The sequence below is a fragment of the Rhamphochromis longiceps genome, linkage group LG6, assembly GCF_057381845.1.
Source record: "Rhamphochromis longiceps isolate RC_006_pf linkage group LG6, R_longiceps_female_GT1.1, whole genome shotgun sequence".
NCBI classification, from domain to species: domain Eukaryota; kingdom Metazoa; phylum Chordata; class Actinopteri; order Cichliformes; family Cichlidae; genus Rhamphochromis; species Rhamphochromis longiceps.
In genome coordinates this window covers 46,588,414-46,616,009 of record NC_140562.1, presented here as the reverse complement: position 1 = coordinate 46,616,009, position 27,596 = coordinate 46,588,414, and the positions used below count along the sequence as shown (strand labels likewise).

Genomic DNA, 27,596 nt, shown 5'->3' with positions numbered 1-27,596 from the left:
AACCAGTTCTGGTTCATCCGTTTCATTCAACGATCCGCTTTCGCCCTTCTCGTTCTCCGTCGCCGCCATGTGCGCATGAAAACAAAGGCACTGCGCATTTTACCCATATTCTATCGCCATATTTCATTTTCTTATCGTTGCCCAACATTACACCGGTGTTACCGTGAACGTAGAGCTGGGCGATATGAGATTTTTTCATATCACGATATGTTTTTTTCATTTCAGGCGATAACGATATCTATCACGATATCAGCCAAATAACTATATTTGTAAGATTTAAATGTGCCGTTGCTCACAAGTAAAATGTGAAATAATCAGCAGCTTGTTTTTAAATATTTATTTCCCATAATAAGTTCAACAGGGTAGATGTACTTAAGGAACATGAGACTTTTTCAGATAAATAAAGGCAAATATTGCAAACTACACAAAAGGCAGCCGCTAAAGTGTTTAAGTTTCAAAATAGAACAAACGAAACAGACTAAATTGTCAATTCCACTTAGAAACAAAATATTAATTCTAAAAATAAATCTTAGTTTGTTTTACAGAAGAACAGACAAAACTGACTAACTTTTGTCAATATCAAATAAACTGAGAACTAAAAGGAAATTCTCAATCTCTCCTTGTTGTATAGCTGAGCTTTTCAAACAGTTTTAACAGTTACTTTAGTCTGACAAAAGCCGAATGACGAATCAGCGCTTCCAGTCAGAGACTGAGGCTACGTCCACACGTACACGGGTATTTTTGAAAACGGAGATTTTCCGTTTTCGTTTTAAAAAATAATCCCGTCCACACTTAAAGGGAGAAATGAAGGAAAACGCTGCTATGAACATGCCAAAGCAGCAGGTGGCGCTAGATTCCTAACCATGCAGAAATGTTGGCCAATCAGAAGTCTAGAAGCCTCGGTGGGAAAAAGTAAACAAAGCTGGGGCATAGAAGCAGAACCGAGTCGTATGTGTGGAGGGACAGTAACTGTGTGTATATGTAAGCATTTAAACACTGCAGAGAGTAGAATTAACAGTATTGTAGAAATTCATTTCACCGAAACAATAACGTGGCGCACAGTGTGACGCATGCACCAGTTCATTGTATTTCCAGACTTGCTTTCGGCACAATTTACAGTGCACGCTACTCTGTTTTTTGTCAGACTTGAAATAGCCGAAATACCTTCACACTACGGAACTTCTATGGCTCTTCCGTTCGACAATCTCTCCGGCGTTGGAACCATCATCTGTTTTCTCTTCGGTCACGCTCGGTTGATTTTTCTAGTCGGCACACTCATTTCCTCCATTACCCGCTGGCTGCTTCCCAAACAAACACACGTGCGGCTTGGCACTTGTGCTGTACGTAGCAAGTCACGCGACGTGACGCTGCGGCTGTGATTGGTTCGGCTCTGCGCTACTGAATTTGGATCGGCTGACCTTTTTTTTTTTTTTTTTTTTTAAGAGGACAAGAGCGGCGAGGTCTATCGCGATAGCTTAATTTCTCTATCGAGTAAAAGTTATATCGCGATACATATCGTTATCGTTCTATCGCCCAGCTCTACGTGAACGGTATAATATGGCCCAGCCCTAGCTGTCTGCTGCACTTAAAACTTGATTTTAAACACATTTAGTTCTGTGTTAGAGTCTTAAAGTCACTTCAGCGTCAGCTTCACTCAGATTTTCACGTCATCTCCAAGATCCAACTGTGAGGCACGTTTATCCATCAGAGCGACTGGAGCAATGAGACAGACGATTGATCATCAATCAGTGTGAAATGTTTGCAAGGAAACTGACAGACTGACAGCATCAGTGTCCACAGACATCTGACTCTGATGTCATCGCTGCCTCTGTGACATCATCGCTGCCTCTGTCCTGTTATACTGGCAACTTAATGACTGCAAAAGCTTCACGTTAAGTAACCAACAAACTAACATTAATCTGGGACTTCAGTTTTTGTAAAAACAAACTGCTGCAGCAGATTTTGCTCCTCTGTGCGCGTTGGCAGCAACTATGAACGAGGAAACAAATGAGAGGGTCAGTCAGCTGGTTCAGGTGCAGCAGGAGGGAAACTCAGCGTTTATTGAATAACACCTGCCAGTTATCAGGTTAGGTTCACAGTCTGTTACCATGGTAAGTGACTCAGAGTTGAAGTTACCTCATATCAGGGATAACAAACTCAGAGGAGCTCTGTTGAGCCAACCATCCCTTTAACGTTAACTAGTAGTGACTTCATGAACTTTTTCACAAATAACATTTTAATCTTTAGAGAAAAAATTACCAATAATCATCCCACAGATGTAATATTATCTACAGCTACTCTTAGTACCATTGATGTTCATTTAGACTCTTTTTCTCCAATTGATCTTTCTGAGTAAAAGTCATCTGTTCACACAGCTCTTTGCTAACTACAGGCCAATCTCCAACCAGGCTGTAGGTATTACAGGTACTGTGCTGCAGTGGTTTGTATCATATCTATCTAATAGACTCCAGTTTGTGCATGTAAATGGAGAGTCCTCTTCACACACTGAGGTTAATTATGGAGTTCCACAGGGTTCAGTGCTAGGACCAATTCTGTTTACATTATACATGCTTCCCTTAGGCAGCATCATTAGAAGACATAGCATACATTTACACTGCTATGCAGATGAGGATGGAGCTGTGAGGAACCTTGGAGTCATATTTGACCAGGACATGTCCTTCAACGCACATATTAAACAAATATGTAAGACTGCGTTCTTCCATTTGTGCAACATCTCTAAAGTTAGAAATATCCTGTCTGAGAGTGACGCTGAAAAACTAGTTCATGCATTTATTACTTCCAGGCTGGACGACAGTAATTCATTATTATCAGGAAGTCCTAAAAACTCCCTGAAAGCCTTCAGCTGATCCAAAATGCTGCAGCAAGAGTCCTGACAGGGACTAGAAAGAGGGAGCAGATTTCTCCTGTTTTGGCTTCCTGTTAAATCCAGAATTCAAAATCCTTTAAAAGTAATAATTTAAAAGTATAATGGGAGGAAGAGCCTTCGGTTTTCAGGCCCCTCCTCTGTGAAACCACCATCATCATCCTCACTACTAACACCTTCAGTGTGAGGTCCGACTGATGTTTGACGATGATCCTCTAAACAGGTGAGGACACAATGATCCAGGTATTTATGGATCAGCCTCAACACAAGGCTCTGATGAAGCTCTTGTCATCGTTCTGTGGAGTTTTACCTGCCACGATGCACCACAACCCGAGGGTGGACTCGGGTGAGACAAACACCTGCTCAGAGCACCGTCAGGACACACACAGCTCACCTGCACACACCTGAAGGTCTGTCTGTGTGTCTCTGTTCGGGTTCGTGTGTGTGTTTACCTTTTCCAGTGAGGGCACCAGCAGGCCTCTCCATTTCGGACCGTTCTCTTCGCTGAAGAAGTCGTACTGCGGCTGCGCCGCCTGCATGGCTGCCGCTCCCGCGGATCTGAGCAGCCGGACTCACACGCCCGGTTCGGTGAGCGGCAGTCCGGGTCCAGCAGGGCGGGTGAAGCCGTGAAGCTCAGAACATCCGGGCCGATCCTCCAGAGCAGCCGCCCTCACTGCGACCATCCTCGGAGAGCTAGCCGTTAGCACCTGGCTAGCAGCTGCCCGCGGCTCCGCTCACCGGGTGCAGAGCATGACGAATGGCCACCGGGACGCTGATCTGCCGCGGCGTTAGCCCGCCTGCTAGCGTTAGCGGCGGCTCGGTAAACGGACCGACCGGCCAGCAGCTGCCGGGCAGCGGGCGCGTTGTTACCGGGCGGGCGGTGCGGACCAAAGGCACACCGACTCTCCGGCGTCGTGGCTTTCGCTTAGCGTCCGCTGCCCACACTATGTCCCCCTGACTCTCTCAGACGGCGCGTCCGGCCCCGGGCCCCTGACAGGCGGACAGTCCGTGAGCTAACGGAGGGCGGTTGTTGTCACCAGAGTCTGGGGAACCGTAGAGTATCGGCTGCACATGCGTACAGGGCGAGTCCTGACGTATATGGGCGGGGCTCCTGCGCAGGAGAGCGTGCTTCACTGCGCGTGTCACAGTGACGTTGGCAGCCATGTCGACAAGTGAGGACTAAAAATAACTAACAAGATTCCAAATTCAACAAAAAAAAATGAAATATGAAACAAAAATATTCAAAATTTATCAAAGAATAAATAAATACAAAACAAAAAATAACACCAAAATATCAAAAAGTACACAAAATCTTAATGTACAAAAGAAAATCTCTCGGTCCCACAGGTCTTTCCTCCCCACTGCTGTCAGACTCCACAACAAAGACTTGATCAAACACATCCACACATGTGCAATAACACTATGTGCAATACTCTTTTTGGCATCATTGTATTATACTCAGTTGTATATAGCATTTGTATTCTATTTTATTCGATTGTATAGAGTATTTTATTTTTATTTTATTCTATTGTGTACAGTATCTCATAGATATATTATTCCAGTGTATTTTTTCTAATTTTTCTATGCAACTTTGCACTGTCCACTGCTGTAACAAACACATTTCCCACATGTGGGACTAATCTAGGTTATCTAATCTTAAAAATCATTTTTAGATATGTGTGTATCAGACATAAAACGAGCTAGCCCCTGCTGCACAAAGACTCACACAACCATCAGCCCCGTGGAAACAGAAATGTCGACCAACTGGAAGATGAATCAGGACCTCAGGATCATTTACAGCAATGACTGTTCTGACTTCCTGATACACACTAATATTTTCCACAGATCCAAAGATCTCTCTGTTTCACCGGCAGCACTGAGCTGCACCCATAACCTGATGGAGAGATTATATATTATCTAACCCGGCAACACCTTGGTTTCTGGAATAGCTGTTTAACCTACTGCTACCATGATCTGACTGGATGGCTGGATTTAGACAATAAATGGGGATATTTTAACCCTTTGGCGTCCACAGGCAGCTGTAAAGGAGTGGTGGGTTTTCAAAATAGCTTTGAGCTTAAGGCTGCTCTCACTGGAACAGTAAATGGACTGGTTCTTATATGGTGCTTTTCTAGTCTGAGCACTCAAAGCACTTCACACAGCTTGCCTCATTCTTCACACAAGCACTTTTTTCTGTGCTCTTTCTATCTGACATTCGCACACATTCATTTGAGTGACTTCAGGTCAGTATCTCATCCAAGGATACCTGACATCTGATACCCACCCACCTTCCAGATTAGCAGGTGACCTGCTCTACCACCTGAGCCACAGCCACCCCAGTGAAGCCAGAAGAGGACGGAACAGGGACTGTGCTGACCCCCAAAGAGCTGAGTGGAAATAAAGGCTCTCATGTTTTCTGAGAGGCTGCTGAAGATTTTAGGGAACTTTTAATGAAGTTTTCAACATAAACTGAAGATGGTCACTCTAAGCACAGTCTCTTTGTCATTGTGATAATAAGCAGCCGAGTCCCTGCATATTTAAACAATGTTAACATCTCTGTGATGGCGCACCTTGTTCTTATAAGCGTTCTGGGCAGACTCAGAGCTCTCAGACCTCTCTCCAGTTTCCTGATTCTTTAGTTTTGTCACCTTCATGGTCGACGGAGCTTGGAAAGAAAAGCGTCTGGACTTCTTTAAGTTGCTTGAAGACGTTTCACCTCTCAGCCGAGAAGCTTCTTCTGTTCTAAGAGTCAAATGGTGGAGAGTCCCAGATTTAAACCCAGTGGGAGTTTCCCCCCACAGAGGGACAAAAGGACCCCCTGATGATCCTCTAATCACATGAGCCAAGGTATAAAAACGGGTGTGGGTCCCAATCAGCCAGGGTTTTGGGGGAGCTCATTGTGAAACCTATCGTGTGATTTCCTGAGGTCAGATGGCCCAGGATGTGAGTGGGCGTTAAGGCGTCTGGGAAGGATCTCAAAACTGGATTATAGATGGCAGAGAGTTGGTGTCGTAAGCCCCGCCTCTGTTCAAAGATGGTCACTCACAGTGGACATAGATGGCTTCTTTCACTCCTCTTTCAAAACATCTGTCCTCTCTGTCCAAAATGTGAACATTGGCATCCTTGAAAGAGTGACCTTTGACCTTTAGATGCAGATGGACTGCTGAGTCTTGTCCCGTGGAGGTGGCTCTTCTATGTTGTGCCATGCGCTTGTGAAGTGGCTGTTTGGTCTCGCCGATGAATGGAGGTGAAACGTCTTCAAGCAACTTAAAGAAGTCCAGACGCTTTTCTTTCCAAGCTCCTTCGACTGCAATGACCTGGATGACTGAGAACCTTCACAGACATACGTCTCCCTCATGGTTTGAGCTCCTGTTTCTGGGTTTCAGTGGTTCTTCTTCATGGTCACAAGTCACCGTTTCCCTCCGAGTTGTGCTGAACTGCTTCATAGCATCTGATGGTGCTGGAAGAAACTTTATTGAAATGTTCTTCAGTGACAAACATTTAGATTCGCTCAGGGCCAGGCTGGGTCAGGTACCTTTTAGAAAATAAGAAACCTGTACACGTGAGAACATCAGCTCTTCCAACTACCCGGGTCACACGGTTCATGTTACAGGTGAATGACAGACTTTTCTGAGCAGCAGCACATGTGACTGTCTCCACCGGGTACCTTCTAACTCACCTGGTAACTGGATCCAGTCCACATGAGTTGTGCTGCCCTGATGTGCTCAGTGAAGCCTGCGCCTCTTCATTATGTGATGTTATCAGAACCACAATAACACGCCTCACACACATTTAACAAATATTTAATTCTCAGATATAAATACATCCAACAAATACTGACAGATCTTCCACAGGAGCAGCTACAGGTGACGAGTCCCATCATGTTTACACCATGTATTTACAGCTGTGTCCAGCAGGGGGCAGCAAAGGTTCCATGAGGGGACAGTGGAGCTATGATGGGGTATCAGGAGGAACATGGGAGCTTTCAGTGTGGAATCTACAGGTTAAAGGTCGATAGTGATGGTGAGTCACCGTTTCACTCTGCGTGTCGGCTTGAAATTAAATAAAGTTCTGACTTTGAGCCGCACACAAACATTTCATCCACCGTCATTCTCCCTCAGGAGCCTAAAGACCTCGATGGGTCCGTCCCCCTGATAGTCCTCCTCACGCTGATCATCAGCCCTCCTCCTGATGATGGGAAGGATGCTGTGGACATTCTCAGTTTGGTGTCTGCAGCTGGTGGATGAATGTTTGTAATTCCAGATGTTTTTGAAAGCTCAGAGCCTGAACTTCAAACGTCCGATTCTGCTCGTACAGGGGGGTCACGAGAAGGCATCGGGGCTTCCGATAGGCTGATGCAGAGTCTCAGAGGCTGATACCTGAAAAAGCTTAAACATAAATGGTGTCATACCCTGTTTACAGAGGAGTCGGTGTCAGAGGTTAAAGGTCAACTCCTTTGTTTGATAACAGAGCGGCAGCACTGATACCTGGATCATCTGTCAGTGCGTTCCCTCCTGCGGGAAGCCTGAAGTCAGCGAGCAGCACCTGCTCAGCGTCGCAGAGTAAAGGGTTCAGTCTGTGGCTCAGCTCGCAGCTGAAAGCACATTTATATACACATCTGTGAGCGGCCGCCGCCATCCAAACCTGCAGCACGCCACCTGGTCACGTGACGCTCTGCAGCTCAGACTCTGATCCATCAGGCGGGATTCACACCTATCACGTTTTGAACTGGCTTGTGGATCCAAGCCGAACAAGAACAATCAGCTTTGCTTGTCTGTAATTGGCTGTCATCACTAAGAAGGCCACACCCGAACATCAAATGCCTAAGCAACGTGTGAACCCCGCATGACTGGATAACACTCACCTGAGCTCAGAGCGCTTGCGTGCACCTGAAGCTCCGCCCAACTGACTGATCGGAGCACAGCGCTCCGAAACATCCGCATGGGAAGGCTCCATGAAGATCACACCTGCAGCAGGTTTGGATCCCAGCGCACACCTGTGTGTGTGTGTGTGTGTGTGTGTGTGTGTGTGTGTGTGTGTGTGTGTGTGTGTTTCCTGTTATTGCTCCTGATGGGGACCCAGCTGCAGCAGCTTTGTGACCTGCCTCAGTTCAGGTGACCTTCACACCGATGAAGCTTCTGATTGGACGATGGGACAGCAGAAAGAAAACGGTGAGTCAGAGCTGACTGACAGACGGCTGCTGAGACCTGGCCACCTGTCTGACTCTCAACTGGGCTTTACATGTTTGATGTCAGGTAAGTACAGATGACTCACCTGATTGACCAACAGCTAATTTATCTTTTATTAACTTGATCACTGATGGTACCTTTGGCCACACCACTGCAGAGATGGATCACAGGAACCAGGCGAGGCTCAGAGTGCACGCTGAGGTGACCTGAGCTGGGTCCAAATCAGGAGCACGAACAGGTGCGCAGCTCCGTCTGCAGTCCGAGGCCCCTCCTATTACGGAACCGGCCAAAAATACACCTTTTGTCGTCCGAGAATCATCCTCTTCCTCGCCTCAGACGGAGGACTCATGGGCGGTTTTGGACCGCAGTGCTCCGGCCCGGCTCAGGAAGGGGAAGGTGGTGCCGAGGCAGCCAGACGCTACAGTGAGACCCAGACTGGCCCAGGCGCAGCAGATGGACCAGCCATAACCGTGATCCACGTCAGCCGGCAGGCCGTAGATGAAGGGCGGGTTTCTGGAGAGGTCGTAGGTCACGCTGGCTGCATACGTGCACAGGGAGATGGTGCAGAAGATCCCTGAGAACGAATCAGAGACCAGATCAGACTGACACCTGAACCTGTGCTGGCTGTAATTGGCTGAGACCTGCAGGTGCATTACCAACAGGTAAAATATGAACCCTCTGACTGTCAACACAACCTGGTCTATAAGTGATGACGTATGAATCCTGCCTCCAGGTCCGAACTAGTCTGTGTTTACTAAGGCTGTTGTGTTTTTAACATGTTTTGTATCTTGTTCTATTTAATCTCAATAAACCCCTAAAAACATCCCTGTCGGCCTCTCTCTGTTTTTATCACCACTGTAATTCATTATTATCAGGATGTCCAAAAAACTCACTGAAAAGCCTTCAGCTAATCCAAAATGCTGCAGCAAGAGTCCTGACAGGGACTAGAAAGAGAGAGCATATTTCTCCTGTTTTGGCTTCCTGTTAAATCCAGAATTCTCACATACAAGATCTTAAATAATCAGGCCCCATCTTATCTTAATGACCTTGTAGTACCATATCACCCTATTAGAGCACTTCGCTCTCGCTCTGCAGGCCTACTTGTTGTTCCTAGAGTATTTAAAAGTAGAATGGGAGGGAGAGCCTTTAGTTTTCAGGCCCCTCTTCTGTGGAACCAGCTTCCAGTTTGGATTCAGGAGACAGACACTATCTCTACTTTCAAGATCAGGCTTCAAACTTTCCTTTTTGCTAAAGCATATAGTTAGGGCTGGACCAGGTGACCCTGAATCCTCCCTTAGTTATGCTGCAATAGACGTAGGCTGCCGGGGATTCCCATGATGCATTGAGTTTTTCCTTTCCAGTCACCTTTCTCACTCACTATGTATTAACAGACCTCTCTGCATTGAATCATATCTGTTATTAACCTCTGTCTCTCTTCCACAGCATGTCTTTATCCTGTCTTCCTTCTCTCACCCCAACCAATCACAGCAGATGGCCCCGCCCCTCCCTGAGCCTGGTTCTGCCGGAGGTTTCTTCCTGTTAAAAGGGAGTTTTTCCTTCCCACTGTTGCCAAAGTGCTTGCTCATAGGGGGTCATATGATTGTTGGGTTTTTCTCTGTATCTATGAAGCGCCTTGAGGCGACTTATGTTGTGATTTGGTGCTATATAAATAAAATTGAATTGAATTGTTCATTTTAAAGCACAGTAATAAAAACCTTCCGATGTAACTACAGCCCAGCACATGCAGCAGTATATTAACCTCACATTGTGGATGGATTATCTCAGTTGTTCTCCTGCCTGAAGTTTGGTCCGTTTACAGCAGTGGTCCCCAACCCCCAGGCCCCGTTTGGTACTGGGGCGCGAGAGTTGAGGCTCGGGTGTGAAATTTATGGTTTTCAGGGTTGCTATCGTTAATTTGGTTTCCCTGGGTCTTTTCCCGTGTTGTAGTCGTGTGTCTTATTTTGAAAGAAATATGTACATGTTACCATAGCAACCAGAGAGCATAAAGAGAGGTGGATGTTACTCTCAAGGTTGTTGGCACATTTCAGGAGGGCGCAGCTAATAAAGTTAAACAATTACACAGTGAATTCACGTTTATTGTTATTCTTACAAAATACCACAGTTTGTGTCTTTGTCGTTTCATTTTATTTTGTTGTATTTACCCGCCACACCTTAAAGGCCGGTCCATGAAAATAGTGTCGGACATTAAACCGTCTGTGGCACAGAAAGGGTTGGGGACCGCTGTTTCACAGCATCCTGCCATGTGATTGCATTTGTCCCTAACCATCAGGAACCCTCACGTTAACTTTTTTCCACTCGATAAAAGTTAACGTTATGTTATGCTAACATAGCTGTGTTGCTAGCAATCACGTAGCACATCATTATATAGCAGCTAGCCAAACTTCAGTAACCCTACAAACGTCACTTCTGTTTAGTTTTCTGTCTTCATTTATGTTGGAAGTGATAGCAGAGCTGTACGTTTGAATCTGTTTCAGAAATCTCTCAGTCAGAACATGCTATATCATGTTGAGGTGGAAGCTAGCGAGCTAACTTCCTGCTAACTTCTAACTGTTAAATTTCATAAATTCTGTTTTCATGGATGCCTGGATGTTAAACCTAATTGTTACACCTGGTAAAGCAGCAACGCTGATCATTTTATTAAAGATGAAAGAATTTAGACAGTTTTTAACTCTCAGTGATGCTGCAGTGATCGTTTGACTTTGGGCCCGGAAACGGCTCAAAGAGCAGAGAGGGAGCCTTCCTCAGTGTCAGTGCCTCAGTATTAGAAACAGGAGATACCGTGAGAAACATCCCTGTTAAGGTGAGTCTGTTCACTTTCGGGTAAAGGTAAGCCGTTATTCAGTGTTATTTATTTCAGTGTTTCACTTGTTTCTGAGCTTGTTTTATTCAACTTTAATGTCTCACTGGAGAGCTGTCACCACATCTGCAAATGAATCTTTCACTAACTTTATTCCCTGATGTAGAAACGTGCTGTCCTTCTTTTAACAGCTTACTCCGAATTAAAACAACGCCACCCCTCACCAACTATCTTGGCGTCACTGGTACCGCACTCTCCCGGTCTCCAACAGAACACAGTTCATTACCGTGGCAGACTCCGGCTCCACCTCAGCTCCAGGTAACCACGGTGTGCCCCAGGGTCCTGTGCTCGGACCCCTTTACTGCACCACCTATTCGCCCCTCCTTGGTCAGATCATCTGCCTCCAGGTCTCTGCTTGCTTTTCTATGCTGATGATACAAACCCTCCACCCTGCTCCCCCCACAGTCACTTGTCAATTAGAACATGGACGTAGACCAGCATTTTGTGGGAGAAACGTTTCATCATCATCCTGGTGACTTCTTCAGTCTCAGCTGACTGCAGGTTTCCCCAAGCTTACATTTGCATAATGACTGAAACCAGCCACTCAAGGAACAATGGGCTGGGAGGTCAGTTCCTTAATCTTAATTATGCAAATTCTCATGACTATTGATCAACAACCACTGATCAACCTGATCAAACCTTCAGGTAAGAAGTTATGACCTGCAGTCAATCTGAGTGTCAGATATAAACCAAGTTTAGTTTATTTTAGTTATGCTGACTTTTTACAGTCAGTTACAATAACTCGTACTGCGTACTAGCTAGCATGACGGAGTGTTTATACAGCTGGGTGGGAGCTTTGATGTTACTGATAGTGAACTTTATTTTATTCATAATGTTAGTTAGTAGAGTTTCCAACCGTCCCGTACAAACGGAATCGTCTCGCATTCAGAGAAAATATTACGCGTTTGGTATTGAGCTGAAAAGAAACACAGTTTGTGCCGGACTTCAGCTACAATGAAAAAGACACAAAGCTGGAGTTATTCTGTGTTTGCTGCACAGCTGCCTCTTCTTTTCTCAGTCTCCCCCCTCCCTCTCCTGTTGCTACTTCAATCATGAAACTGATCAATGATCAGCTGATCGGCTTTTCTCTCTTGTTTGTTTATCGCTCACTTTGCGCCAGAAAGAAGAAACCAGCGGATGTCGTGCTAAACAACAGCAGCACGTTTCAGCTTGATCAGCTGTTGTTAGAATTTATTTAATATTACTTTCTAGTATCAGCTGATGTTTGCTGGAGCCACAGCTGTAAAGCTGCTGGTCATGATGTCGGTTTGGATATGTGGTGAGAGGGAAACATGAAGATGAAAACAGGAGACGTCCTTACTGGATCATCAGAGCTGAACAGGTGATGGAGAAACAGGTTTACCTTTTAGGTGACATGAATGAGTTGAAGTTATGAACTGTTTCTGAGAGACAAATAACACCAGGATCCTTTTCTATGTAGCTGACAGCTGGTAAACTTATTCTCATTTAAAATGTCTCACTTTTAATAAATGATGACCTGAATCTTACAACCAAAGTTTTTATTTGATGTAAAATGTATAGAGATCATACATATACCAACAAGACTGTACATCACTGTCACAACAGAGAGAGAGAGAAAGCGAGTTTTGAGATCTGAGAGATTTGTGACGTTTAGCGTGTTTGGAGTGTGTAGTTAATGTGTTGTCTTGTGTAGTTAGTGTGTAGTGTTGTGGATAGTTTTGTGTGTCAGAACAATGAGGCGGCTGCTGTCTCCAGGTAGAAACAGGAGTGATACACCTGCTGCTGTCAGACCTGCAGGCATCAGGCTGTGATGTTCTCCTTTATAGTGGACAGAAATATTTGCAGTGGCACAAATAATTTGTGGCACCTTATTGAAGAACAGCTGATTGTTCTGTAAATAGTTTGAAATGGTTATTTAAAAAAAGGGTCAAAGGTAAATGGCTGCAAATAACTTTGTTTGCAAACTTGTGCATATGATTTTAAAATTGACCATTTCTATTTGCATTTAAAGTTATGAAATATGATTCAAGAAAATGTTTGTGGTTGTTACAGTAAAAAACTTTTCTACTCGAATTTGATGTTTTTTGTGTCTGATTTTAGACGTCAAAAGTGGTTAAAATGGCTGATTACACCCTGGACCCCAGAGGGTTAAATATTTTTTCAAAGTAACGGAATAGTTACTTTTCAAGTAATTAATTACTTTTAGAATCTTGTAACTCAGTTACTAACTCAGTTACTTTTTTAAAGAAGTAACTAGCAGTGTTGGTCAAGTTACTTGAAAAAAGTAATCAGTAACTAATTACTGATTACTTCCCCAAAAAAGTAATCCCATTACTTTACTGATTACTTATTTTCAAAAGTAATTAATTACTTAGTTACTTTTTAAAAACACGATTTACACCCTGAAGAGGTGATAAAGTGATAGATCTCTCAGCCCAATTCTACTTTTTCTACATAATCATCATACAAAATGTAATCAGATGGAAAAGTCTCTTTTTAAAACTTGTTTTATTAGTTTTAATCTTTTAACTTTATGCATCAAGCAAAAATTTAATTATATGCAACATTCTCTGACTGGAAGAAATTAGTTTAACATTTAAACCTATTTTCTGCACATTCCAGCACATAAAAATAAAATATTTTGTGTGTTTACACTCAGTCTTTCAAATAGATGCAAGTAAAACACAGCAGAAAATAAATAAAGTCAAAGACTCAGCGGTCCTGTTGCTCTATTTTCACCTGTAAAGCAGGAGTGGGGTAGGCGGAGGGTTACCCTGGTGCAGGTGTGCCGCGGTCAGTGGAAGGATCCGCGAGTTTCTCTGTGAGTTTCCCATTACGTCGTAGCTACTCGGTGCTTGTTGGAAGTTTAGGGGTTTTTTCGCTGTAAAAAGAAGTTTTCTTCCCACGCACAGCGGACACTAATGTTTTTGTCACTTTTTATGGAATCAAACTCAAAGTAAGGTCAGTACTTCCACGCTTTAAACGCTGCACGCTCATACTCTCTCCCGCACTCGATATGTGATCCATTGTTGATCTGCACACAGCTGTTGTCACTAATGGCGCACTCGCTTACGTCACTGTCATGAGACACTCTCGCAAAAAATCACGGTTTTAGTAACGCAGTAACGCAGCGTTCGTACGGGAAAGTAACAGTAATCTAATTACCGTTTTTGCAATAGTAATCCCTTACTTTACTCGTTACTTGAAAAAAGTAATCAGATTACAGTAACGCGTTACTGCCCATCTCTGGTAACTAGTAACTATAATTAATTATTTTTTCAAAGTAACTTGGCCAACACAGCTCACCACATGGCTGGATTACTGCAGTGGGTCCTGTTTGGGTTTGGAGAGGCTCCAGTATGCACTGAGCTCTGGGGACACGTCACCCCCACCCTCATCTCCACGGATTCCTGATGATCCTCATTCTCATTTATAAATGCCCGAGTCTGACTTGCTGCACCCTGAGCTTTACTCCATCACTGGAGTCCATCAGTAACCTTGTCAAAACTCACCTCAACAAAACCGTCCACCTCTAGCCTTCTTTTGTTTATTTACAGTCTTTGTAAACATCCTTGGGTTTCGTCACTAAGCAAATGTGAGTCATTACTCAGGGCAGGCAGGTTAATAAGGTTTACCAGTCTGCACTCGTAGGTTTAGAAGTTTATATGGCAGGAGTATGCACACCACACTGAAACGTTACAGTGTGGCGCTGTACACTGCCATGGAAACAAACACATCACCTTTTACTTGAATCTTTCTAAATGATTTCACGTTGATGCTCTGATAGCCGAGCCCACTCAAATCTCTCTGGTGATTTTTTTGTCGGCGCAATTCTATTTATAAAGTGCCAAATCACCACAGCTGCCTGAAGACGCTTTCTATGGTCAGATGAAGACAGTACTCGCTGTGAACCTCAGCTGCGACCAGCAGGGGGAGACACTGGGCTGCTGCACAGAGCAGGTGAGTTACCTGCCATGAGGAAGAGCAGCCCAGAGACGTGCTGCGTCAGGCTCTCCTCCCAGAAGAAGCCCACCGACGCCACAATGCTCCCGCACAGCAGGACGGCCGCCGCCATGCCCAGGAAGCCTGCCGTGATGCGCCGCAGGTCTGTGGACGCACACACACGCACGCACGCACACAGTGATCAGTGCAGGAAATGAAGGAACACAAAACATTGCCGTGGTAACCACTCCTTGGTACTGTTACATAAAACTGATGGTGTGTTTCCGTGGCAACAGTGACTGGCAGTGAGGTTGGCGGCGAGAACACAAGCCAATTACAGGAAGAGTTCAAAGATGGAGAGTGATCTATAATCTATAATCAGGGACGTGAGCAGTGAACAGGGCGCTGACGCGCTCGGTGATGTCACAGAGGTAAAATCCTGTGATGTGATTGGTGCTGAGGCAACTCCAAGCACACAGAGCGTTGGTGTAAAGAGAGCCGAGCGTCCAATCATAGCAACCTCGCTGAGCGGTCGTGTGACGCAGCGTCCAAGGTCGCAAGCATGTGCCCGGCAGGAAGCGGAGGATCACTTCTTCTTCTTCTTCTGTGAGACTGAAACACACACAGCTGACTGCTCTTAGGGTCACCTGCACAGGTGTGAAAACACCCACAGTCTGAGAAACACCGACTGACCCTGAACGCCACACTGAGGGAACACACACAGACACACACACAGACACACACACACACACACACACACACACACAGACACACACACAGACACACACACAGACACACACACACACACACACAGACACACACACACACACACACACAGACACACACACACACACACACACACACACACACACACACACACACACAGACACACACACACACACACATACAGACACACAGACTGAAGCTTGTCACACAGACGCTCCGTGTGGAGACGCGACTAAGACTCTGATGTGGTCATATAATCATTGTTAGTGATTACTGCTGTGTGTGTGTGTGTGTGTGTGTGTGTGTGTGTGTGTGTGTGTGTACTCACGCAGCAGGTGCCACTCGTCCTGCTGGATGGTCCTGGTCAGGTTCAAGGGGATGTTCCTCAGTCTGATTGGCTGAGAAAAGTGATACTTGACGGCGGTGCAGCGATCTGCAATGCCTGCAAAGTCACACAGGTGAGACACCTTTAAGATTCACGTACTGATGTACCTGAGCTGATAGCATCACCACACCTGCTGTTTCCAGACTAGAGCTGGGCGATAGAACGATAACGATATGTATCGCGATATAACTTTTACTCGATAGAGAAATTAAGCTATCGCGATAGACCTCGCCGCTCTTGTCCTCTTAAAAAAAAAAGAAAAAAAAAAAAAAAGGTCAGCCAATCCAAATTAAGTAGCGCAGAGCCGAACCAATCACAGCCGCAGCGTCACGTCGCGTGACTTGTTACGTACAGCACAAGTGCCAAGCCGCACGTGTGTTTGTTTGGGAAGCAGCCAGCGGGTAATGGAGGAAATGAGTGTGCCGACTAGAAAAATCAACCGAGCGTGACCGAAGAGAAAACAGATGATGGTTCCAACGCCGGAGAGATTGTCGAACGGAAGAGCCATAGAAGTTCCGTAGTGTGAAGGTATTTCGGCTATTTCAAGTCTGACAAAAACAGAGTAGCGTGCACTGTAAATTGTGCCGAAAGCAAGTCTGGAAATACAATAAACTGGTGCATGCGTCACACTGTGCGCCACGTTATTGTTTCGGTGAAATGAATTTCTACAATACTGTTAATTCTACTCTCTGCAGTGTTTAAATGCTTACATATACACACAGTTACTGTCCCTCCACACATACGACTCGGTTCTGCTTCTATGCCCCAGCTTTGTTTACTTTTTCCCACCGAGGCTTCTAGACTTCTGATTGGCCAACATTTCTGCACGGTTAGGAATCTAGCGCCACCTGCTGCTTTGGCATGTTCATAGCAGCGTTTTCCTTCATTTCTCCCTTTAAGTGTGGACGGGATTATTTTTTAAAACGAAAACGGAAAATCTCCGTTTTCAAAAATACCCGTGTACGCGTGGACGTAGCCTCAGTCTCTGACTGGAAGCGCTGATTCGTCATTCGGCTTTTGTCAGACTAAAGTAACTGTTAAAACTGTTTGAAAAGCTCAGCTATACAACAAGGAGAGATTGAGAATTTCCTTTTAGTTCTCAGTTTATTTGATATTGACAAAAGTTAGTCAGTTTTGTCTGTTCTTCTGTAAAACAAACTAAGATTTATTTTTAGAATTAATATTTTGTTTCTAAGTTGAATTGACAATTTAGTCTGTTTCGTTTGTTCTATTTTGAAACTTAAACACTTTAGCGGCTGCCTTTTGTGTAGTTTGCAATATTTGCCTTTATTTATCTGAAAAAGTCTCATGTTCCTTAAGTACATCTACCCTGTTGAACTTATTATGGGAAATAAATATTTAAATAAAAACAAGCTGCTGATTATTTCACATTTTACTTGTGAGCAACGGCACATTTAAATCTTACAAATATAGTTATTTGGCTGATATCATGATAGATATCGTTATCGCCTGAAATGAAAAAAACATATTGTGATATGAAAAAATCTCATATCGCCCAGCTCTATTCCAGACCCAAGCTGACAAAACGTAGCAAACCCACATTAAACATCCTCTCAGGTTACATGAGGGCGGGACTTCTATACATGCCAGACATCATCAGCATGGCGTCACATGATCGGTGTGTGTACATCCACAACTACACAACATGCACAACATCCTCCAACTGGGCCAACCAGGACTAACTAGGACTAACACTAACCAGGAGCAGGACAGCCGAGGACCAGAACTAACCAAACTGACCACGATAAGGACTAACAGGGACTAACCAGAACTCACTAGGATAAGGACTAGCCTGGCCCAGGACTAAGATCCGTGTGGACCCTGTGATGTGTGCCAGCTCTGAGCCGAGATGAACTCGATCCAGACATGACTGCAGTGCTTTGAGGTGACAGTTGTGATTTGGTGCTTTATAAATAAAGCTGAATTGAATTGGTTAGAGCAAACGGATGCCGACGCCATATAAACAGGAAGTACTGCTGCTTTTTGCTGGCCCTCCTCGCAGGTATCAATCGATCTAATTGGATCTGAGCTCCAGCCTAATGCAGTGTAATGATATGTAACATAATGTCGGCTGATGCAATTTGGAGTGCTCTGATCTGATGTGCGGTCCAGCTCCTCGCCGCTCGCCATCGCTGTGACCTCCAGCTCTCAGCTCGGCAGCCAGCCAGACTGCAGACACACACTCTGCAGAAACCGGGCCGGCGGCGTCCAAGCTGCTCTTGGGTCAGCACAAAAACGCAGCCCTACAAGTCCCACGATGCACCTCTCCTCTGAACCTCACAGTTACTGCGGGGTTCAAGAGGGCGTGGCCTCACACTAATGGTGACCATGTGATTTATGCTACTACCTGCTGTGATGTCATCCAGTGTTAAACAACACCGGATCATCCGTGTGTGTGTGTGTGTGTGTGTGTGTGTGTGTGTGTGTGTGTGTGTGTGAGAGAGAGCAGGACGGTTACGTTTCTTCAATCATCCATCGGTAACTGATAGAACCATGTTTATGTATGACGTCATTATTGATCATGCGTGTGGTGAAACCATGAGGATTAAAAGACTTCAACGAACCTGCGAGTCTGCGTTGAGATACAGTGTGTGTGTGTGTGTGTGTGTGTGTGTGTGTGTGTGTGTGTGTGTGTGTGTGTGTGTATTTCTGTTCAGCTCCATGAAATCACTAACAATGTGCTCCTGTCACGCATTAACCTGCACACACACGCTGCCGTGTATATAAACACACACACTGAACATGTGTGTGTTTCTGCAGTCTGAACCCAGTCGATGAGTTAGCGTGTGTTAACCTGCACCGTTATTCTGCAGTGTGTGTGTGTGTGTTTCTGACCCCGGTCGATGAGCTTGTCGATGTCCGGGTCCAGCCCCTTGAAGTAGCACTTCCTCCACAGGCCGGAGTGGGTGGAGAACAGCGGCCTGCCGCACTCCGTCTCCAGGATGCCCATCCCCAGGATGGCCCGCCAGTTCTCCAGCAGCTCCTCCTCCCTGCTGCCCACATGCACGGGCTTCATGAGCGCCACGTCCCGGTGCCGGGGCCCGCTGTCCACCAGCGGCAGGTGGTAGATGGGCATCTCGCGGTTCTTCTGGTCGTTGGAGTCGGAGCCGTGCCGGTCGCAGTTCTCCTTGTGCCTGCGCGTGTCCGTCTCGTACCAGTGGTCGGTGGAGATGGCGGTGACGAGCAGCAGCAGCGACAGCACGCTAAGCGCGAGGCTCACCGCGGACACCGTCACCGTAGCCGGTCGGGCTCGCTCCATGGCCGGGACATGGACCGGGCTGGTCCCGGAACCCCTGTCCGCTCGATTCCCGCCGCTGTTCCCGTTACTGGGCATCTTCTGCTGCCATCCTCCAGATCAGCCGTTCCCCGTTTGCCCTCGAGAGCGCGTTGTCATGCCGACTGACCGTCAGAGATGCGTCAAGGTGGAGGCAGGTAACCCCCTCAGAACCGGAAGTCCCCGGAGAGCGCCTTCAGAATAAAACGTTTGTCTCCGCAGGAGGAGGACAATAATAATAATGACGATGAAAATGTTGAAAATAATAATAACAACAACCAGGCTAAAATGTTAAACAGCGGAAAGCTTTGTCTGAGACGGTCAGATGCTGCAACATGCAGAAATATTCAAAGTGAGATTAGATTAGATTAGATTAGATAGAACTTTATTAATCCCTCGGGTGGGTTCCTCTGGGAAATTCGATTTCCAAAAAAGCACAGCACCGACAGAAGTTACAGAGTTACAGAATATTTTATATATATATATATATATATATATATATATATATATATATATATATATATATATATATATATATATATATATATATATATATATATAAAATACACACACACACACACACACACACACACACACACACACACACATATATATATATATATATATATATATATATATATATATATATATATATATATATATATATATATAAATACAGAGACAATATAAATAAAATATACGAAGGGGATAAATAGGAATAAAAATAAAAATACAAGATTCATCTGTCCGTGATGCTGCTTCAGCGTGCAGCGGTTTAGGAGCTTAACGTTCTGCCTTCAAAAGTTCATTTTGCTCGTTTTAACAGAATGAAAACAGCCGATTCTTGTATTTGCTCCTGCACTTTACGCCTATCACTCACGTCAAACTGTCACCAAAACTTTATTTTGAAAGTACAAGCCGGAAACGCTTAGAGTTGCGGGTTTTGTTGTCCTGCAGCTCAGCGCACATGAACGCATGATGAACACATGAAGCTCCTCCCTGATCGACTCGTTTCTGCGGCTTTCAGGTACACCGCTCTTTGCCGCGGAAACGTTGCCATAGAAACAGCATCAGCAGGTTTATGTTTTAGGACGGAGTGAAAACGATCCGAAGCGCAGTACAGAGTTTTACATTGAAATCAGACAGGAAGCATCGTGTGACATCACGGCAGGGGCCTGACTGCTGAGCTGGGTGCGGACTGATCAGAGGTATTGATCAGGATGTTTCTCCTGAGGCGTTCACTGACCTCAACTCTGTTGCTGGGCTCCATGCTGCGTTCAGAGTCCGCCCACAGCGTCAGACCGCTCTGAAAGGACGAGAGGTCACATGTACCAGAGATACCTTCTGTGAACGGTGCTCGGTGACAGTGGGGAGGAAGAACGACCTCTAAACAGGAAGACATGCCGAGCACGATCAGGGTGGAGAGAGAGATGCAAACAAACTCCAGCAGCTTTGTCCTCTTTTTTTTTCTTGCAAATATTTTTATTAAAAAAAGAAAACAACACAGTACTTGCACTTACCAAAATACAATTAACCTTTCTTCATTTTCCTAAGTAAATATACTTATATATGAGAAAAACAACAAAACAAAAACACACTCTAAAACAAAGAAGATTATCAGCATACAGAGAGGTCTCCAAAGGTTGATTCTGTTCATCTGAACGTTTTCAGTGGGAGAAACGTTTCGTCATCATCAGGTGACGTCTTCAATCTTATCAACAGGACATTTGCATAATGACTGGGAGGTCCTTAATCTTAATTATGCAAATTCTCATGACCATTGATCAATGGCCATGAGTCCCACTCACAGAGAGTTGGGGAATGGCTGCAATCACATCATTGTAAGATGGTGACAGATGTACCCTTAGGCCCCTCCTCGATTCAGAGATGGTCTTTCCCTTTTCATGTAAATGGCCTTCTTGACTCCGCCCTCAAACCAGTGCTCCTCCCTGTCCAGGATGTGAACATCCTCATCATTGAAAGATGAGGATGTTCAGTGGGCTGGTTTCAGTCTTTGTGCAAATGTCCTGTTTAGAAGATTGAAACCTGCAGACAGCTGAGACTGAAGACGTCACCTGGATGATGATGAAATGTTTCTCCCACAAAATGCTACGTCCAGATGAACAGAATCAACTTTTGGAGATTTACTTACCTGGATATTGAGCATGCATCAAGACTTTTACAGACAGGGTTTTATGGGTAAAGAGGAATAGAGCAAAGCTGGTATAGAAGTCCCCTTACATGATGATAGCTCCAGTTTACACCACGAGGAACCAGAAGATTTTAGCCAGTAGTGACGTTCCTTCGCTTGCCTTTGATTGGGAAGATTTTCTCACAGCTCCTTGTAGAGGAGAACTCCTTCAGGGTTCTCCTCTGGCTTTCTTGTGAGATTTGAGAGCTCCTCATGGTTTTCCACCATCACGCCTGCTGCCAGCTTCATTCATTGATTATTATTCCACCTGTGATTAGAATACACTTTGAGCGCTCCTTGGCTGCAGTGTGTGATGGTGTCTGCTGATGGGCGTGGCTTCATGGTGTGAAAGTCTGCTCTGACGTATTGATTATAAATGTGATTGATCTTTAAGGCCTGGCCTGTCAGACTCCGAGCAAAGGTAACTTTGAATGTCCTGACTCGTCATTATCAGTGGGCCGGGAGGAGAGCTGGCGTGTCTCCTTGGCGACCTGGTGACTGAGACCTCATGGGAAATCTCAGGTGACTGCAGCTCTCGTCCTCACAGAGTCAAAACGTGACGTGATGCAGAAAAAATGAAAACTTGTCCATTAAGGTGATCAATAATTCATCAGCGTCCCTGCTGGGCTCTGCTGTTTCCTGTAACACGACCCCGCCTCTCCCGCCTCCCACTGGAGCCCCCCCACCTTGCTGTGACATCAGTGATTGGCTGTCACTGACTGTATGTAAGAGATGAACGCTGTCGCCATGACATCACTCTCGTCCAAATACTCTCGCCGTATTTGGACGAGAGGGGTCGTGCCCTAACCTTAATCAGAATCAGAAACCTTTATCAAGCCCGGAGGAAATGATGTCATTACAGTTCCTGTTGGAACAGCAACAAAGTACCAATATTAAAGACCACAAAGTAGCACAACGTGTAGCAACGTGTTGTTCTGACTGCAGAAGCTGGAAACAGCAGGTGTGTCGTGGGTACAGCGATGGGCATGTTCAGTGTTCTTCAAGTCACATGTGGCGAGGACACGAGGGGAAGGCTGCTGGTTCAAATCCTGCAGATGTATAGCTGCTCAGAGGCTCCTGGGCAACAGCTCTCTGACAGAGCGAGAACACTCACTGATCAATACCTGCCATTTCCCACGATCCCCAGCTCCACCCAGCACTCTGTGTGAGTGTGTGGCTCATTAGCATTGTTAGCATCAGTCTTTCCCCCCACCTCCACTGGCCTGCTCCCCGCCATCAAAAGTTATTGATCGAGACGTCTTGAAGCTCCATCAGCTCGTATCGACTGACCGGACGAGCGCTGCCTGCCTCACCTTCAGGGGGGAGGGGGGAGTGTAAGAGTGGAGGGTTTGCTGGGGGATGTCACGTGGGAGGATTATTGTGAGCAGAAGTTTAATTAACACTCAGGTGGAGCAGCGGTGGCGGTGATTCACTCTCTGAGGTGTGAATGTCATCGCTGAGGGGAAGTGCTGAAGCTGCGGCATGATGGAGGTCACGGGGAGGGGGTGTGATCGATCGGTATCAGCCCGTCCTCCGTCAGGTCCTCAGATCCTGCAGTTCACTGTCACCTTCCACCCTGCAAACTGACAAAACCATGAGCAGAGAGGAGAGCCTGACTTCCTGCTTTTCTGTCACAATAAAAGTCTGTATTGATCGTCTTCATTCAAAGTCAGTGTTTCAGTAGTTAATCCATACATCCAGTTCATGGTTGTGGGGTAGGGACAGCACCCTGCTCGCGCTGTCATCAGAGGTGGGAAGTAACCAGGTACAAATACTTTGTTACTGTACTTAAGTAGAATTTTCAGACATCTGCACTTGAGTAGTTTTTTGTTTTTCTGACAGCATCTCTGACTTTCACTCCTTATGTTTGTAAACAAATATCTGAACTTCCTCCTCCTGACGTTTTCAAAACCAGCTCATTACTTTTGGTTTAACATGTTTGAGGGGAATTCAATTTTAATTTTATTTATACAGCACCAAATCACAACACTTGCCTCAAGGTAGACCTAAACCCCCCTATGAGCACCACTTTGGTGACAGTGGGAAGGAAAAACTCCTTTTTAACAGGAAGAAACCTCCAGCAGAACCAGGCTCAGGGAGGGGCGGGGCCATCTGCTGCAACCGGTTGTTGTAATAATATTTACATTTTGTGTTATAAACCTAATATTTAATAATCCACATTTCACTGTTTTACTCTTTGGTTCAGATGTGGATACTGTATTGTTCTTTCTTTGTGATTGTTTATGTTTAAGTTGTTTGTTGCTGGTTTTTAGTTTGTTCTTTGTCTGTTTGGAAGCTGACACAGTCTCTATGGAGATGGGTTTTTGGGGGGGTAGCAGGAGGAGAGAAGCTGCAGAGAGGCGTGTAAGACTGCAGCTCTGCTTCCTGGTCCCAACTCTGGATAGTCATATTTTGGGGGGTTTAATAAATTTGTCCATATTTCTAGAAATGAGAGCTGCTCCATCCAAAGTGGGATGGATGCCATCTCTCCTAACAAGACCAGGTTTCCTCCAGAAGGTTTGCCAATTATCTATGAAGCCCACATTGTTTCTGGGACACCACTCAGACAGCCAGCAGTTTAAGAAGTCTGTCTGTCCTGGTCATTGTGTCCTTGGGCAAGACACTTCACCTACCGCCTACTGGTGATGGCCAGAGGGGCCGATGGCGCGATATGGCAGCCTCGCTTCTGTCAGTCTGCCCCAGGGCAGCTGTTGGGTCTGTGCTTCCACAGGCCCCGCTGGTTTAGAAACGTATTCTCGTTAATGACAAGCAAGGAAACAAGACAATCAGCGATCGATCTGTCGCCCCGGTCAGTGTCTCAGAAAGCCGTCTGAATCCAACAGTGGACCCCGGCTTAGGCCTCCGCTTGCCGCCTTTTATTGAAAACAGTTACAGTACACACAAGCAACCACCATTGTAAAAACCCCCTATGGTTACAAAAGACAAGGCACTATGTGTGTATGTGCGTGCACGTATAAGCACGTGTATGCCTGTGCAATAATGTGTATGTGTGTGTGACTTCCTGCTGATCACAGAAGGGTCATCTCCCCTCCTCCAGTATATGGCTCAACTTTAATGGTTCACCATATGCAAGCATAGGCGAGCCCCCAAATGGCCAGGAGTGACCATTCCTCAGAAGATAAAAACGCCACACATGGAACGTGCCTGCAGTTAAACAGCTACAGCTAATCACTTCCGCCAGCATCATAGATGTGTAGGGGAGGAACAGAAGAACGTCTAACTGTGCAGTTTAAGGCACGGTTTACAAATTTAAGTAACACAATGACAACATTTAACAATTTGACTCCAACAGCAGCTGTGGCTACACCTGTAGCTGCCTCCAATTATTATCATTATTCGGCTAAACATGTCACTCCTGGTGTGATTGGGGAGGGACCAGAGAAAACTACAGAGTCCCACATTGTTTTGGCAAAGTTGCACACCGATTCGATATTGATTTTAGTGACCTCTGATTGGCATAAACGGGTGTCATTACTGGAGAGCAGGCGACACTGAGGGAAATTTAAAACTGCTGGCTAAAGGTAAAAGTAAATTCAGTAAAATCATAATTCACGTCGGCAATCGTTGTCATGGTGATGCTGGGTGGGCGGGCACAGTGGACACTGAGTTTGTGAATGCGATCACTTGAGAACGAGGTGATGCAGGAGCTTCACATTGATACCACAGGCGTGTCTACTGGGGGGTGGAGGTGGGGGTGCACTGGCTGCCACCAGCATTTTTTTATTCTGGCTCAACACCGGAGAGAGTGCAGATGTTCATAAGATGTGGTCTCTTCATCTAGCTAGCACTACAGAAGAGGAGCGAAGATGAAGGCAGCAACGCTCTTTGAGCATCAGGTCATTTCAAACATCAGCAAACACACAAACTGTTGTCTCACAGTGTGTAGCTGCTAAAGGTGCAGCTGCTGTATTTCACAGAGAGAGAAAAGACAGAGCTAACGTAGTTTGCTGCACTGATGGGTTTGAAGTAAAGAACAGTGTGACTGCTGCACAGTGGTTTCATGCTCACAGTTAACTTACATCAAGCAGAGACTCATTCACTGAACTTCACCTTCAGTGCTGTCAGTGTGGAGGATGAAATCAGCTCAGGAAACATTGCTCACATCTGGCTGGATCCAGGTGTGCACGTCCACAGAGACGCTACCTTTCCCTCTTACTTCAGTAAAGAAGTTGAATCAGTACTTCAACTTTTACTGCAGTATTTTCAACACTAGTAAGTGTACTTGTACTGCAGTACAGAATAGCTGTACTTTTCCCACATCCAGCTGTCACATGGTGAGGAGGAGTCTACAGGTGAGCAGCCTATCGGCAGGCCAGCAGATGATGTCATTAGTCAATGTGGTGCTTTGGGCTGAAAACATCATTGTAATTGTTACATCAATGCTCTCTGTCTTCTCTTCAGTGCTGCTAATGACATTAATACTGCTCTGTTGGAAGTGTTTCCCTGTTTAAAGGGAGTTCTTCCTTCTCACGGTCACTGAGTCCTGCTCTCCGTCCAGCTGGTTGGTTTTCTGTCTGTATGTGGAGTCGTCACAGCACTGTGAGGACATTTTTGCTTTTGAATATTAGCTTTCTGTCTCTTTGCTGTTTCACGCTGCCTTACTCTGTGTTACTGTGGTTTTTGACTTCCTGTGAGTCTTTGTTTTTTGTGTGCAGTGTGCAGGGACACCGCGATGCCTTGGCTGAGCTGTTGTTGTTCCTCGGATGCGTTCGGAGAGAGAGGAGCGTCCTCCACTCACAGCGGCGCGTCCATTTTAATGAGACGTTACATAAAGTCTCCATCTTTATTCTGATCAGCTGGAGGAAGACTGCGAGGCTTTAATGAGGCAGGAGCGCTCTTTGTTCTCCATCATGAACATGTTTCAGCGTGCGCAGAAAAACAGAAACCCGTACGCCGTCTGCATGCTGAGCAGCTGTCGATGCTGTCGGGCCTGAACCTGAACGGCCAGCAGTGACATCAGTGCAGCCACTGTATTTCACTGAATTCAGTCTGCGGGTTCAGGCGGACGAATCCGGGCCTTTGTGTTGGTATCGGACCTGCAGACCGAGCCAGTCGGTCGGTCTGCTCATGCTCAGTAAGTGCCGTAATTAGCCAGTCTGAGCAGGTGCGCTCTCTTTGAAGGTGCGTCTTCTTTTATCTGAGCTTATCAGGTGATGCAGGGTCCGAAGGGGCTGGACCAGCCAGAATCATGATCCCTGACTGAAGACACACACAACAGACACACACACACACAACAGACACACACACACAACAGACACACACACAAATGTCCAAATGATGTCAAAATATAAATGATGCCTCTGTAACGGGGGAAGGGGGAGTACTCGAGTACTTTTGTAAATTCATGTTCGTTTCCATAATCTAAACTTTGCTCTTCATTTAAACCTTCGTTGTTCTGCAGAACGAACACCTGCTCACACCGCGCCGCTGCAGACGCAGGCTCAACCTGACGTGCTGCCATTTTCTTTATGGATGAATACTCTGAACGCCCCCGCTCCTGACGCCGTTTCGATGAAGACGAGCGAAGCTCAGTTTGGTGTCAAAGAGCTAATCGCTCAAATATCACTCAGATCAGCTGCTGCAGGTCAATGGGACGCACGCTCAGCCTGCGGGCACCGGAGCCCGGCCCACGCTTCCTCAGGTGACGCTTGTTGGTCATGTGACCATGAGGAGCCTGTTAGTTACAGCTCATCAGCGTCTTTGACCTCAGCTCAGTAACGAGACTCCATCTCCATCCTCAGCTGTCCCTGTTGCCGTGACAACACCCACGCGCCTTCATGTTCTCCTCATTAAGATCGGTTTGTTCTCCCGCTTTAATGAGGCCGGCTGAAACCGGTGCTCGGCTGTCGGCCTCATTAAACCTCAGCGGCGGGCCTCGGGGTGACCTGAGGCACCTCCACCCCCGTGCCGCTGCCTGCCATGATGCTGCCTCCTCCCCACCACCTCCACATAGAGCAAGGAGCCGAGTTCAGACTCCCTACAGGCAGATAACGATGTAAACCGCTTTAAACTGCAGGGTGACTGCACGCCTCTGGTCAGGAAGGAGGGGGCGGGGCCTTGTCCTCAGCTGCTGAGGCCACAGTCGCGTGAGCAGCAGGAAGTG

At 45.9% G+C, this 27,596-nt stretch overlaps 2 protein-coding genes across 6 annotated transcripts in view; both read right to left on the bottom strand.

Annotated features, from left to right (window-relative positions):
* sos1 (son of sevenless homolog 1 (Drosophila)) overlaps nucleotides 1-3,972 on the bottom strand; it is a 43,082-nt gene extending 39,110 nt beyond the window's left edge. For all 3 annotated transcript variants that reach the window (XM_085408298.1, XM_085408301.1, XM_085408299.1), the window contains exon 1: nucleotides 3,337-3,972. In XM_085408298.1, the coding sequence (XP_085264424.1) occupies nucleotides 3,337-3,423 (87 nt within the window). In that variant the 5' untranslated portion in view covers nucleotides 3,424-3,972. The remainder of the gene's footprint in view (nucleotides 1-3,336) is intronic.
* A 2,699-nt stretch (nucleotides 3,973-6,671) lies between these two features.
* tmem178a (transmembrane protein 178a) lies at nucleotides 6,672-19,434 on the bottom strand. 3 transcript variants are annotated; one of them, XR_014911925.1, is made up of 5 exons: nucleotides 18,843-19,434; nucleotides 15,930-16,043; nucleotides 14,903-15,040; nucleotides 7,372-8,647; nucleotides 6,672-7,272 (listed from the first exon to the last, which is right to left on the bottom strand). XR_014911925.1 is itself a non-coding variant. In XM_085408297.1 (4 exons), exons 1-4 carry the CDS (start codon nucleotides 19,339-19,341, stop codon nucleotides 8,406-8,408), a joined length of 993 nt encoding a protein of 330 aa, XP_085264423.1. In that variant the 5' UTR covers nucleotides 19,342-19,434; the 3' UTR covers nucleotides 6,672-8,405. The 3 variants fall into 3 exon arrangements, 1 of the variants encoding a protein (XP_085264423.1); XR_014911924.1 differs by having other exon boundaries at nucleotides 6,672-8,022; nucleotides 8,211-8,647; XM_085408297.1 differs by having other exon boundaries at nucleotides 6,672-8,647.
* Nucleotides 19,435-27,596: the final 8,162 nt, after the last annotated feature.